The following is a 15,706-nucleotide window of genomic DNA, read 5'->3' as shown; positions in this document are numbered from 1 at the left end:
GGCAGCGGAGCAGATGTCCTGCAGTGACACTCCTCTAAACAAAGCCCAAGTGGTGGCTAAGCCCCTCGTGGAATGAGCTCTGATGTCCCCTGGGGGCTGCACTCCCTTAGATTCATATACCAAAGCTATAGCATCCACAAGCCAATGTGAGAGGCGTTGCTTAGATATGGGACTCCCTCTCTGAGGGGGCGCCCATGAAACAAAGAGCTGGTCGCTCTTCCGGAAAGCACTGGTCCTGGTCACATATTTCTGTAAGGCATGGACAGGACACAGAGCATTCAGCCTCTGATCCTCCGTGGAGGAAAAAGGTGGAGGGTGAAAAGCGGACAACTCTAACACCTCCAATGTGAACACAGGGAAGCATTTCGGCATGAAGGCCGTATTAGGCTTAAGGGAAACCTCATCTCCACTGAGAGAGAATTTAGTGCATGAGGAATGAACCGAGAGTGCATGTAACTCACTGACACGTTTAGCTGATGCCAAGGCCAAGAGGAACGCCCTCTTGAAAGACAGCAGTTTTAGGGAAATACTTCCCAGAGGCTTAAAAGGATATTGAGACAGAACCTCCAGCACCATGGAGAGGTCCCACTCAGGAACAGTTCTCCTGACGACTGGCAAAGAGCGGCGGGCACCCTTCATAAATCTGCGGATTAGAGGATGCTGCCCGACTGTTGAGCCCTCAAAACCCACATGACAGGCAGAAATCGCAGCCAGGTAGAACTTAATTGTGTAAAAAGACCTCCCTTTTTCCATGAGGTCTTGAAGGAAACACAAAACATCAGGAACTGAACACTGATATGATGTGAGACCACGCCCATCACTTACAACCATATAAGGACCGTGTAGAAATGGCCCTGGCATTCTGTATAGCAGCAATCACACGCAGCGAAAGCCCCAGTGCGCTTAGGTTGGTCCTCTCACGGGTCAGGCCCAGAGAGCCACCCTGTCCGGGTGTGGGTGATAAATCTCCCTGTTTGCTTGGGACAATAGGTCTGTACGGAGGGGGATGCACCACGGCTCGGCATATAACAGAGGGATTATCTCCGGCAGCCATGGTGCTTTGGGCCACCTGGGTGCTTACAGAATGAGAGACAGGCCCTGCTCTCTTACCCTGGCCAGTGTGGTAATTATCAGGCACAGGGGAGGAAAAGCATACAGCAGCACTTTAGGCCATGGGTGGGCCAGTGCATCTACCCCGAGGGGCGCGTCCACATCCTTTAGCGAGAAGAACATAGGACAATGGTAGTTTTCGCATGAGGCGAATAGATCTACGGTTGCCTGTCCGAATCTCATCCATAACATGTCCACTATCTGAGGGTGAAGGCGCCAATCTCCGTAGATTGGGTTTCCCCTCGATAGAAGGTCTGCGCCTTTGTTCAGAATGCCTGGAACATGTGTCGCGCGTAACAACAGGAAAACGCGTCTGCTCCACACCAAAAGCTTGTAAGCTAGAGCATGGAGTTTCGACGAGCGTACACCGCCCTGACGGTTGATGTAAGCCACTGCCGGAGTATTGTTGCAGCGTACGAGCACATGATGTCCCTGCAAGCGAGGCAGAAAATGATTCAGAGCTTTCCATATGGTCATAAGCTCTAAATAATTTATGTGCGCTGAACGTAGTCTGCTCGGCCACAAACCGTTCACCGTTCTGCCCTCCTGGGTGGCACCCCAGCCTGTTAAGGACGCATCTGTTGTCACAACTTTCCGCATCATAACCGTCCCCAGAGGGGTTCCCTTTCCGTAAAAGTCTGCACTCTTCCAGTGGTGCAAGGCTGCCAAGCAGGCGCTGTTACAGAGCGGCAAAGATTGTGTATCGGGCTGAAATTTAGTGGCAAAACCCATTTCATGAACGCTCTCATTCTCAGGAGTCCCAGCAGCAAAACCTGGATAGATGAAGCCAGAAGACCCTGCAGTCTGAGACATGTGCGATATTGTACTTTTGCCCCCTCTCTGAACTGTAACAGACAGTTCATTAGAGAGAGAACACACTCTTGAGAGAGACGCGCTCGCATGGAGACTGAGTTCAACTCCAAGCCCAGGAAAATCACATTTTGACTGGGTGTAAAATTGCTCTTGTTCACATTCACCCTGAACCCGAGAGATGTGATGTGCGCAAGCTCACTGCAGGTGTCCTGCAACATTTTCTCCTTCAATTCGGCTATAATGAGCAAATCATCTATGTACTGTATGTCAAAATCCTCAGACCTGACATTCTCATGGGTGCTAAGCCCGCCTCACACACAGACAGAAGACAGCGAGAGCCCAAACAGCAGAACTGTGAATTCGTAACATGTGCCTTGATAGGTGAAACAAAGAAACTTCCTGTGAGGTGGATAAATGCTTATGCGGAAGAAAGCATCTTCAGATCAACCGATGTGAACCAGTCGTTCCGTTTTATGGCGCGGGTGAGCGAGCGAGCCATGAGTTAACATTCTGAAATTGTATTTCCTCAGATGTTTGTTCAACACACGGAGTTCCAAGATTGAAGAACATTCAGAAAAACGGTCCATCTTGTTGGGCAAGACTGGCTTAGGGGTAGCGAGCAGACCGCCCTGTGCAGGGTTAAGGTGCCTGGCAATGGACGGCTCGATAGTGGGGGGGTCACCCATGCCAAGAGCCGCCATATCCTTCACCTCAAGGCTTGCGAGACCGTGCTTGAGTTCATGTGCTTCAGGCACGCTGGAAGGATGGGGAAGAGTTGTTTCCTCGGACTGGGAGAGGGTCCCAGCACTTTTCTATCGTAAATGTCCCTTTCCTGGTCGGTGGCGCTCTGTGGAGCCGGCCACTTAATGTTGAGGCGAACGGCCGCTCACTCACACACTTCCAGGAGGATGGGCTGAGGCAAGGCCGTGGGGGCTTGGCCTGGGGAATGCCAGAGGGCGGGATGGCCTCCTCTGAGACCCCAAGAAGGGCCGCGTCATCCTCGTTGCCGGAACCGGCCGGTTTGTCGACGAGCGGGAGGTTGCCCGCGAAGATGTCCTCTTTGGAGAATGCAGGATTGGGCTGGTCAGCCCAATTAAGTGAAGTAGTGCCCCAGGAGGCCCCCAGTACTGCATCGTCATCACCGTGTCCCCCATCCGAGTCAGAAAGGCCGAGCACGGCGCACTGGGTCGCTGCGACTTTAAGACAGGGTCGCAAAAGCTTCTTGGGCAGCATAAGGCACTGACTGCAATTTTCTGGTGGTTCTCCAAGGCATCTTGAGCATGTTTGAGGCCCAAGCAGACCACGCAGAAAGAGTGAAGGTCCTTAGCGACGATCAGCGCGAATGTCAACTGGAGAATAGCAGCGCTTGCAAGCTTCTTATGCCCGCAGGTAAGGGGGATGGACCTTACCTGGCATTGGCTACGCGCTTCTGTCTGTCTAGCCAGACTTGGTGCAATTGGATGCTTCTGCAGAGGTCAGGTACGGATGCCCTTCCCATAGGTGGATCTCGAACACGAGATGATGAAAGAGAACACTGCTTTTGTTTTTGTTTTGATCTGCGAAATCTGCTGTAATCCTGAATAAAAACTTCAGTGAGCGACATCTTCTGTTTTTTCATCAGTAAGACAGTAAGACACCACGTTTCATTTTATTTAAAACACAACACTGCAAATTACAATGAATACGTTTTTTACTTTATCAAAAAAGATGAATGATGAGTAGAGAGCTATAAGAACGACAGTGCGACAAACTATGTTTCATAATTCCGTTTACACAAAACTGTAAGCCATTCTTCGTCAGTTATTACTGTGGGAACTCCATTTACTTAAAATGTATTTGCCACAAACAACCAGGAAGGCATATGTAATATGCATGAATATTTCACATTGTTTGGCAAGAAGTTTTCAAAACAATTCCACATGTGTAACGGAAGGAATGTTGAACATTTTTATTATATGTGAAATAAATGCTGTTTTTGATATTTTATTAATCAAAGAATTCTATCACAAAAATATTGAGGTACAACTGTTTTCAACATTAATAATAATAAGAAATGTTTCTTGAGCGCAAAAGCATATTAGAATGATTTCTGAAAGATCATGTGACTGGAGTAATAGATGCAGAAAATTCAGCTTTGCCATCAAAGGAATAAATTAGACTTTAAAATATCTGAAAAGAGAAAATATTTAATTTAAATTGTAATAATATACCGTTATTTAATAAATATATACTGTTATTGATCATAATACTACATGTTTTTACTGTATTTTTGATCAAATCAATGCAGCCTAGGCAAGCATAAGAGACTTCTCACAAAAAAAATACAAATCATATGTGTGTTATGGACAATCATATTTAAAATGATAATACTTTAAATACTTAAATGATAATACTTTAAAATGATGATAATGGTATTTATGTCCTTAGACTAAAAGGAAAGTGTTCTGACACCTAGACTTTCTTGGGCACTGGCCACATTTTCTCCTCTTTGAGTTAATCTTATTACAGTGGCATTTAATCAAAGTCTTTTCTCCTTCACTAAATCATGAATTCCATATGAACCATAATGTCTTCTATTAAGCGAATTGTCACATGGTTCATCATCTCTTAAAACAAGGTCTCTCTCTCTCACACACACACACACACACACACACATACACAAGCCCAGTGTTCAGAGGAGTGCAATATGCTATTCAAACAAGAAATAAAATCTATGATAATGTTTATATAGCCATGATATTGGTATACATAAAGACATTGAAGTTCTATGAAGTACGTTTAAAAATATATTTTAAATGGCACTTTTGGCATGCAGAAACATTTCCGTTTGTGTCGGAGCTCTGTGAAATTTTGGATTGCTGTCTGTGTACGGGGCCAAGAGGATTCTTGACATTAGGTTATGAGTGTGTAATTTGTTTTCACACAATAAACTCATAAACACACATTCACATGCCCACTTGCACAAGGTAAACCCCTTCTTGTTGGTTAACAATGGGAGGCCAGAAATAAGCAGCCAAAAAACAAGACACCAACCGCCAAACAACACTTACGCTCTTACACTCTGGCCAGCACACAGTCCTCTGAGCTCTCTGTCTCTGTCTCTCTCTCTTTCTCTGTCTCTCTCTCTCTGTCTCTCTCTCTCTCTCTCTCTCTCTCTCTCTCTCTCTCTCTCTCTCTCTCCACTCCCCTTTGTCTCAGTTGAATTCAATTTGGGCTTCTTGGGAAGGCGGCTTAAGCACAGACAATCTTATCAGCATTTGTGCAAGCAGTGAAAAGGAGTGATTGAAGCAGGCTGAAGAGGCACTGGCGTGCCCAGGCCTTTCAGGAGTCTTAATTGCATGTGTGATTGTCAGGACAAGCCCCCTCCCTGCAACCCCCCTTTCTGTACCCCTCTCTCTCTCTCTCTCTCTCTCTCTCTCTCTCTCTCTCTCTCTCTCTCTCTCTCTCTCTCTCTCTCTCTCTCTCTCTCTCTCTCTCTCTCTCTCTCTCTCTCTCTCTCTCTCTCTCTTCTCCTTTGTGGTGCATGTTTAGGATTACTGTCTACGATTCCCGTGCTGAGCGGTTTTGAGCTCTTGCCTGTCTGAAGGTGGATAGGTGAGTGATTGTATTGTTGGGAAGAAAGAAAGCACAGAAAGCGATAGGTTGGCCTTGGAGGTAAAGCTGGATTATAACAGACGAATGAAAACTTGCTACGGAGATTTTTTACTCGCCGGATTTAGGGGAGGGAAGGAGACTTAATTCAAAAATGTTTACACAGGAAGGCAAATGGGACATGAAACGCATAAGCACAAGAAATATGGTTCATGTTCTTGTCTGCGTTGTATAAACAACAAATGTAACCCTGAATTGAACCGAAATCCTTAGATTTATACGCGCGTCATGTTTTTATATTGTCTGAGCTGGTATATGCTTATTGTTTTTTATTGAGTTATGCATGTTACAGGAAATATTTACCATATCATCATTAGTACCCTGTGAGCAACTTTTACTGTATGTCTGACTATCTCCTGTGTGTCTTGTGCAGTCGTATATGGAGGATCACCTGCAGAAGAAGGATCGTTTGGATAAGGAGTGGGAGGCTCTCTGTAGTTACCAGGCTGAGCCAGCAGCATGTGCAGTGGGTCAGGAGGAACAGAATGTCCAGCGCAACCGCCCACACGGCGTCCTTGTGTGTGAGTGCTTCGCAAATTGTATCAGCCTCGAGTGAATGTATATTTGTTTTCTTGTGCACTGTCACAGGCTATTGCGTTCTGTTTTGATCAATTAAGAAAGTCAATGGCCTCTTTTAATCATACTTTTTTTTGCGTATAAAAACAAGTGCATTCTTTACTGAAGAAATAAGCACCTGGTTAGGACAAATGTGTTATATGTTATAAAGTTGTTGATGCTCTAGTAGTTACATCACCACCTGTCTGTCTGTCTTCCTGAAAACTGTAGATGATCACTCCAGAGTCATCCTGAAGCCGGAGAATAACCAATCCAGATCTGATTACATCAACGCAAGTCCCATTGTAAGTAGCATATTTTACACATCATCTCTATTATTGGAATAAAAAACATTTTACAGGTATTTCATGTGACTGAAGCAGAGGCTCTTTTAGCAACACCGTATTAATGCCCATTTGTGTCAATTGCTTGGACTATGCTAGGTCCATTTCAACTTTCCTTTGAGGGTTACTGTTATATTTTATTTATTTGCTCATAGATATTTTCCCCCTTTCTCCTCCTCGTCTCTCCTCTGTCAATCAACATTGACCATTCTCAGACTGTTAAATATGCTCGTTTATGTATATATAGAGGCACAGGCGCAGAGAGACTGAGAAAACACAAAGAAAATGCTCGCTACTCAAGTAGGTTCTATTTTTAGAACAAAAATAAACATTTCACTATGACAGACATTATGAGTCAAAAGTAAGTCGTCTTGTATATCAATGTGAGCTTTTTTTGTGTGCATAATATAATACACATACCTCATGAATGCTTTAATACCAAACTCTGTGTGATTTCATCGCAATAATAATTTAATAATAATTCAGAAATAAAAAACAAAGAAATTTTTGTTTTGGCCCCTTAATCAGTACATACACATAATGTTAATCAGTATAATACGTGTGCAGCAACATCACACTGAGAAAGTCAAACTGAGTCATTTTTACATGCTGTTATTTTTGGACTCCAACTCGTCAAAAGAAGAAACAAAAGGCACAAGCAAGACAGCCCTCCCACCCCGAGGGTTTCACACTGCAGTCGGGGTTGGGTGCACTGATCCACTGGTGCGGAGACAAATGCATGGAGGCGCGGTAATTAAAGCGCAGCAGGGATTTGGCAATGTGTGTTTCAAAAACTGTGATAATTATGTCTGTCAATGTTTGTAGCTTCTTTCTCATTAGCTGCCAGAAAGAAAAAGGCCTCAAAGTAAATCATTCGTGATATTTTTTCACAACCTCCTCACACCAACACCCTCTTCTCCGGTTTTGGTGATTTTTGGGTTTGAGTTATGCTCTGGCACTCCATTTCTCTCTCTCTTTCAAATATACACACGAAAAACGTACAGATAGAGCTTTTTGGATGATATTATCGCATCTTTCACATGAATGGGCAAAGATTTAATTATTTTTAGTAATATTGAGTAAATTAAAGCAGGAATTAAATTGCATTCTTTGTTTTATTCCATCAATCTTGACTCCTAACAATTGAAATGAAATCTGCAAACACTTTTGTCATCTTATGCTCAAATCTTCTACTTCAGCTGATGTGTTTCCTGTATAGAGCAACACAAGATGCTGAACTTAGTGATAAACTGATAAAAGTCTCAGGTCTTTTAAATTAGACTCAAAGAGTGGGATCATATCTCTGACTGTGAAATGACAAATCGACTATAATAACACCCTTTTTAGAGAGCGGGTAGTCAAAAATCAGTTTCATATAGACTGCCGGCATTAGCCAGCTTGTGTATATATAATTGTTCTACCCTTAAATTGCTCTTGCCAACAATTAAGGTTGTGCAAAGCAATTATTTCCATTTTCTGCCATGCTAATAGGTGTGCGTGTCATTCACTGTAACCATGGGGTTTGAATCTGTCTCTCTCTCATGCATTGGTGTTTGATCTTTTTGTGAAGCTATAGAGAAATTAGTGGAGAAGTACTGAACCATGCAATTACTTTAGCAAAAGTTTTGAAAGGCTTTGTGATCAGCTTTTGTGCTTTAAAGACATACATACTCCCAAATGCACTCGCAAAGACAAGCATACATGCTATCAAGCACACACTCACTCACACAGACTGCTGTAGCATTTGATCTGCGTGGAGAAATTCTCATCAAATCAGAGCATTTCGGACACGTTAATAAGCAGTACTGTTCTTTTTAAATTATCTAAGCAGGAAGCTTCAAGGTCACACACATACACATGAAAGAGCAGCAGCAACTTTGGAAGTGTTTGGAGCTTGTGTGTTTTACAGTCTCGTCCATTCTCTAACCGTTCTTTCATTTAATAAGCTCAGGTCTGACACCCCTAACAAGACTGCATATCTTGCCTCCTCACAGCAAACACGCTTTTGTTGCAGCTCAAAATGGGCACATTCCAACCTGATGACAGCTTTCCCTTCATTTTGTAAAGATACATTTCAGGTCAGGAGGATGTTCTCCTGTAATGCATCCAGAAAATAATATATTTCTTAAATATGAGTGTGGACAGGATGTGTTGCAGTCAGTGAATATACGTGTAGCTATTTTTAATTTTATTTTTATGGCTTCATTTTTCTTTTAAACCTGATAAATGGTGGTTTCCGTTGATGTTCTTTGATGACAGATAGTGGGATGTGTGTACTGGTATAAGACCGGATGCTATACTTCAGACAAATTATGGTCATCACAGCTTGTTAGACATGGGTTATTGAATAAGAATTGATCAATTGCATGCCCCATTCTGGCCATTCTCCTGTACTGCATAAATCAGTAATTGCCAATCAGGTTTACGTGTACCCCAGAATATTTGTGCTAATTGGTGAGTTTGTATTGATCAGTATTAAACATTCTTTGTTTTGTTTTCTACTTTAATAATATTAATGATAATGCTGAATGAAATTCAGTGTAATATGATAATATTAAGAAATGATTCAAGTTAAATGTTAATGTGCTTCATGTTATACCCTCTAAATGGATTGGGTTTTATGCAAGTCAAAAATGTTGTCTTCAAAAATCTTCGCTGGATCAATCTAAATACATAAGGTTTCATAAAAAAAAATTAAGGGATAGATAGGTAGAAATAGCTCCTTACAGTTATCACTTTTAAAGCTACACTGTGTGATATTTTCCCCCATCTAGCGGTGAAATTGTATATGACTACCCAGTGAATATTAGTTTCTGTTCCTTTCAATTCCGAGGGCGTTTTAACTCCTACGGTGGCCGTATTATTCCAAGATTAACATGGCTTCCAGTTCAACTTTGCAAAAAATGCGCCTTTAAAACTATTCATCACCTGTTATCCGTCGCAGCACAGATTTATGTTACAAGGTAAACAATACTTTTTCACCATTGACGTGAGGAAAAGTAACGCAAGCAGAGCCGGATTAACGCAAAGGCAAACTAGGCACGTGCCTAGGGCCCGATTGGCGGGATGGGGCCCAGACAGAGGGACAAAAAAAAAAAAAAAAAAAAAAAAAAAATTAAATGTCCTATCTACAATTTATTTCAAAATGTAGCCTATTAATCAACTAAAAATAGTGACGATGTTTATCTTAACCATAGACTGTTACATTACGTCACATTAACGCCAGCCCATGACTGTAGAGGCGCCAGCCAGTTTAGTCCGAGGGGACGTCAGAGGCGATCAGAGGCGGTCAACGAACGCATCCATCAGGTGCTGAGTGCGAAGCAAAAGCAGAAATAGGCACGCAAAGAAGCACAGCTCGTAATGCAGGTCATCGATTTTGGTGTGATTGCAATGTATTTTAAATATAAACTTGTGGGCTACTGTAGATCAGCGTCATTTCTGGAAAAACCATTCACCGCTTTATGAGTTTAAAAGAGCGCGCGAGCGTCATTAACGTGCCCAGACGCGACGCTTTGAATTTGCGCGTACAATCAATGAATAACATCGCGTCCAGAGCTGACTAGTAAAAAAGCTACAAAAGTAAAAGACAAGACGTTTGTATTCAAAGTTAAAAAACCAACACACTGCAACATTTTTAAATGTTTCAAATAAAGGATCTCATATCTATGGGTCTATCTTCTATATTCTGATGCTGATGATTAGATAATACCCTGACATCATAGCCTATAGGAATATTAGTTTAGATTTTTTTTCCTGCTCAGTAGCGATCGTGTCTTTCTCTTCCACTTGATTTGTGTATAGCATATTTAAGGTAGCAATGCAATACATAATAACATATTACTGATATTAATAATATGACAATATCTGCAGTCAATATTGATTAAATGGGAGGGAAAAATCCTGCCCATAACGCAGAAAAATGATAAAAGCACGTTCATGATGTTCATCTACTGAAGTGGTATTCTGGAACTGTGAATAAACTGAATAAAACAGCAAAATAACAACAATAACAATAACATCTTCATTAAACAAAAAAAGAGATTAGCTTAGATAAAGTTTGATAGGCTACCAGTAAAAAGTCTGGACCCATTACTATTTTTAATGTTTTTGAAAGAAGTTTATTATTATGCTACAAGCCTGCATTTATTTGATCAAAAATACAGAAAAAAAAACAGGAATATTCAGCAAGGATGTGTTAAATTTATAAAAGTGATATTGAAGACTTTTTTAAAACAACTTTTTAATAATCAAAGAATCATGAAAAAAAGTATCACATGTTATAAAATAAATATTAAGCACCATTTCTAACATTTGATAATAAATCAGAATATTATAAAGTTTTCTGAAGGATCACGTGACACTAAATTCAGCTTTGCATCACAGAAATATATTTTAAAGTATAGCCTAGTAAAATAGAAAACCATTATTTTAAATTGTAATAATATTTCACTATATTATTTTTCTGTATTTTTGATCAAATAAATCCAGGCTTGATGAGCATAAGAGACTTCTTTCAAAAACATTACAAATAGTAATTTGTCCAAACTTATGTACTGTGTAAGTAAAAATATACTAAATTTAAAATTAAATGTTGTATAAATAAAAAGGTTAGGAATCATATTTGTTTCAAGTGTGTTTTATTGGGGGTGGGGGGCCTCCAACATGAATTTTGCCTAGGGCCTCCAAATGTCTAGATCCGGCCCTGAACGCAAGTTGTACTAGAGGTCGTTCTGGCATTATGCACAACCATGCTATGGTTAGACAAGCAACTATAAAACTTTGAATTTACACAAATAGGCTGGATTACCTGTCTAGAAGAAAGCAGGCAACCTCGGCGTCCGTTTTAAAATCTTTGCTCCTCATGAGCTCTTTCCATCTGGGAAAAGTTACTCCAGTATTGACTTTGGTCTTGCTGATTTGCCTGTCGCGTTGACATTTTAATTCTCTCTTTCGCTTCCTTGGCGACTCTGCTACATGTCCTCGAAAATAGATGCGATCCTCCATCTTCAGCAATCTTTCAAATCTGCCGGCAGTCGCGAGTAATCTCCCCCTCGCATTCGTCACGGTGTCACTGAGTGTAAACCTAAACGCGAAAGGCGAAGCTTGAATTTCCAGGTATGTCCCTCTTTGGCTAATGTATTTTCAAGATGGAGGCGCAACATGGCTGCCGCCATTCGAGCGACTCGCTCATATGTATTATAAATGGCAGATTTTACGCTTACGAGAATACTTTATTAGTTGGTGGAAGTAATTCCACATGAATGAGCACATATCATTTTTGATAGAACGAAGTGTTTTTTGCTAAGAATCAACTTAAAAAGTTACACAGTGTAGCTTTAACAGTGAAAACACTCTGGTTTGCGTCAGGGAAGAGGAACCTCGGTCTTACTGATGGGAAAAAGGTTGAGAAACACTGGCATAATTTGACAGTTTGCAAACTTATTAGATTGATTAAGTTAAAAGAGGTGGACTGACCCTTTGCTGCAGTTTGAAATCTACTTTTGCTTATGGTTTTGCTGCTGATTAGCTGAAGTGCTGGAGAAGATCTTGCCTGTCATTATTTAATTGTGGCTAGTGCATTATAAATGTCATAGTCCATATCCATATCAAGTTTTTTTTCTCCATCATTAGCCTTTTTTCCATTGGGACAGCTTTCACTCAGACAGGCACACAATTACACGCAGACACCCTCCTCCAGCCACTGAGCTTCTCATCAATAAATGCGTTTGATTAGAGAGATGCCTTGCTTTACTCCCGGAGCCGGCTTTAAAGGTATTAAAGAATGCACATGCTCGGAGAGGACAGACAGGGGAGAGAGAGGAAGAAGAGGTGACTGGAGATGATAGAACGAAATAGAAATGGAAGAGAGAGGGGATGTGGAGTAGATAAAAATGAGAACGAGAAAGGGGTCGGGAGAGGGAATGTGGTCGTGAGAGAGACGACTCTGTTCTCATTAGGGACAGGCCTCTGTGCCTTCTCTTTATTTGATTTGATTTTCCTTATCTTTTTTTCTCTCTCAAGCTTTTTAACGCCAAACAGAAATTGTGGACATTCTGTTTCTCTTGGCAGGGAGTTTGTTTACCCCTTCCCAAAATATTGGAGGGGATCGAAAAATGTTCAGAAAGCAAATAAATAAGATAAATGAAACAGTGCAGTAGAGCACCATAGAAACTTCCATCCATCCAACATGCACATATCACTTAAGTCTTACTGTAGAATAGATATCCTATAAATGTCTGTCAGCAAGCTGCTAGGTGTATAATTTTCAATGTTATTTGAAAATGACCATTTCATGAATATTCATGGAGTCTTTTCACCTTTAAGATGGACCATGACCCCCGAAACCCAGCCTATATCAGCTCTCAAGGTCCTCTTCCCTCCACTGTGGCAGACTTCTGGCAGGTAAGATACTCAGTCTTGTCCACGTCTATTCCATAAGGATAAACACAAGAGCAAGAATGAAAATGTTGGTCTACTCTTTTAGGTTAATGTTTCATGATTTAAAAACACTATTCATCACTATTCAGTGTTCGTTGTTCGTTTTTACCGTATTAGACTTGTTCAGGGAAACCCATTAGCATTAATTACTTTTGCTATTTGCTATTGCTATGGGTACATATCGGTAATTAATATCTATCTGTAAAAGCAAAGAACTCAAACTATAATGTGAATATGAACTCTCGAATAAAAAGGCAAAACTGGGCCTTTTTGTACAATGATTTTCTTAGAAAAGAACACTTTCCACCTGTCCACAAAAAGCTACTTTATAAACATCACCACGTTACCTTAATTAAGAGGGTCAAAGGTCTTATAATGTTTAGGATTCCTCACTGGTAGAACTGCACAAAGTGTGTATGTGAGAATTGGGAGATTTTTTCTCCAACACGCATGCTTTGAACAAGTCACTCAGTATTGATTTTTGTGGTTTGATTCGTATATTACAATTGACATTATTGGCTCCGATGATTTTGAGAAACACCTAGATGCTTTTTGCTGGCATGTTTTTTAACTCAAACATTTTCCAACTGATCCAATAATCTGCATATAGCAGCAACTTTGAACATGTTTTCTTTCTGATTCCTCTTTGTGCTTATCAAAAAAAAAGTAAGGTTAGATAAGTAGATGATTTTAAAAACCTGAATCTACATTTTAGTAAATTGACTGTGGTAATGTGTTGATGTCACTTGACCCTCTGTAATCACAAAGCTGTTTACTAACAGATGTGGGTGTACGCTAATTGATGTTATTGGTTGTTTGAATTTGTCATTTTGTCAATTACTGGCAGAAAATTAATTATCTAAATTGATTTAATTTCATACAGATGAATTATAGACAGTCAGGCCAGTTCTGAATGCAAAAAAAACATTAAAAGTTCCATTTAAATTAAACTGAGTGCATTAATCCCTGTCAATTAATGTAGTAATGTCATTGTCTCAGTGTTCCTTCTCATTAATGACAAGGTGATTCATTCCAAACAGAGCCAAGCTTTTAAAGGTTTGCAGAGTCTTAAGTTTTCTCCTTAAGATAGGGCACAAGTTAATAAAAATATAAAACAAATTATAGCCTATACATACATACATAATAGCCTATACACAGTTTTTGATTAGGCATAGCTTGAGGTTGTACGACTTTCTCTAATTCGTCATTCAAAGAACAATAGAAACAGTGTTTATTAGTGATAAGTATCTATGTTGTTCAAAGTTCTGAAGTCATTCGTTGAAAATCTGTGAGCATACATCCAAACAAAAAAAAATATTAAAGGGATTAATGTAAAAATATAGTTAAACAAAACTGTACATTACATATTGACGTTTTAGGTCATTTTAGTACCTTTCTGTAGCCATTAATTTCCATTGAACCCTTAAAGACAAGCAGTGATGATCCATAATAGTGACCCCTTTAGGTCCACGTTACAACATGTTTTAATATGAATGTTGGAGATTTGTACTGTCCACATGCCAAATGTCAAAAAAAGAAAGTTGTTTTACATTTGCATAATATTGTTAAAAGTTTAAAAGCAATTTCTACTTCTACTCAAATTTGATCCACGCAGTATTCAGTTGTCGCTTTGTGCAATTTCTGTTCAAAACTCTGACCAAGCACAGAGCGCTCAGTTCTGTTCATAGCGGAGGAGTTTTCAGAAACATGTTTGTTGGTTTTATTTGACCTTTTCTGCATATTGCACTGCAAAGCTTAAACTCCACACTATTTTATCACCTGGTCTGGAACATTACAAGCTCCTTCAATGACCTTCTAATACATTCTGTATTACAGAATCAAGCGTTGTGGTCTTTGTATATGAGCTCATCCATCAGAATGGCTTAAACTACACAATATGTTTTTTATAATGCTGAATAACATTTATCTTTTAACATCATTTGACCATTAATGTGTACAGTGAAAATACATCTAAACACATTTCTTTATTCCTGTAGGTTAATAGTTGTACCATAAATTCTGTTAGGATGAAACGTGAAATAAAATTAAAACTCTATTAAATACTGCATTCAATGAAAGCTGCTTTGTATTGCCATCATTCTCTCATCATATAATCATTCCATCTCCAGTGTTTTGTGAGATTAAAAATGATAACATATTCATAATGATAACTTTATATTGCTTTTTGAACCACTTTTTCCATGGTGTAATGTCTCTACATTTCTCTGATAATGACTCTGTGGGGACGTGTGGCACACGAGTTTGATTATTTTATGAACAGGATCATTGTATTTTATTGCTCCCATAAAAGTCAGTGTTTTCCCTCATTTTCATAATGGCTGCAGTGGGCCTTTTCGTGATTGAAGGATACAGTAAAAGTGTGATTAGGGGAAATGGAGCAAGGCTAAGGAGGTTCAGTATACAAGGAAAAGGGGAGATTGGGAGATAAAGGGCAAGAGAGGTTGGCTGGAAGACTAAACTAAACCTCAATTACAGTGACGAGTGGGGTTGAGTTATTAAGACCAATTATGTTTAAAGTGAGCTCTGCTGAAACTCTCTGAATCTGATCATACTGTTGAGGAAAAACATTTTTATGTTGAAAATGTATTTATGGCTGTCCGTCTCTGTCTACATTGTAATGTTGCTTTTCCACTTTCTGCCATGTTGTGTAGATGGTTTGGGAGAGTGGCTGTGTAGTGATTGTCATGCTGACACCTCTTGCTGAAAACGGCATCAAACAGTGTCATCAGTATTGGCCTGATGAAGGGTCGGACCTCTACCACATATATGAG

General features: G+C 40.1%; 1 protein-coding gene across 1 annotated transcript in view; it reads left to right on the top strand.

Moving 5' to 3' along the window:
- LOC308679579 (receptor-type tyrosine-protein phosphatase N2-like) overlaps positions 1-15,706 on the top strand; it is a 106,286-nt gene that overhangs the window by 79,584 nt on the left and 10,996 nt on the right. Inside the window, exons 5-8 of the mRNA XM_081347105.1 lie at positions 5,948-6,095; positions 6,361-6,434; positions 12,801-12,878; positions 15,587-15,706. Coding sequence (XP_081203231.1) covers positions 5,948-6,095; positions 6,361-6,434; positions 12,801-12,878; positions 15,587-15,706 — 420 coding nt within the window. The remainder of the gene's footprint in view (positions 1-5,947; positions 6,096-6,360; positions 6,435-12,800; positions 12,879-15,586) is intronic.

The sequence above is a fragment of the Scardinius erythrophthalmus genome (assembly GCF_964197995.2).
Source record: "Scardinius erythrophthalmus genome assembly, chromosome: 2".
NCBI lineage: Eukaryota > Metazoa > Chordata > Actinopteri > Cypriniformes > Leuciscidae > Scardinius > Scardinius erythrophthalmus.
This window is presented reverse-complemented; position numbering and strand designations above follow the sequence as displayed.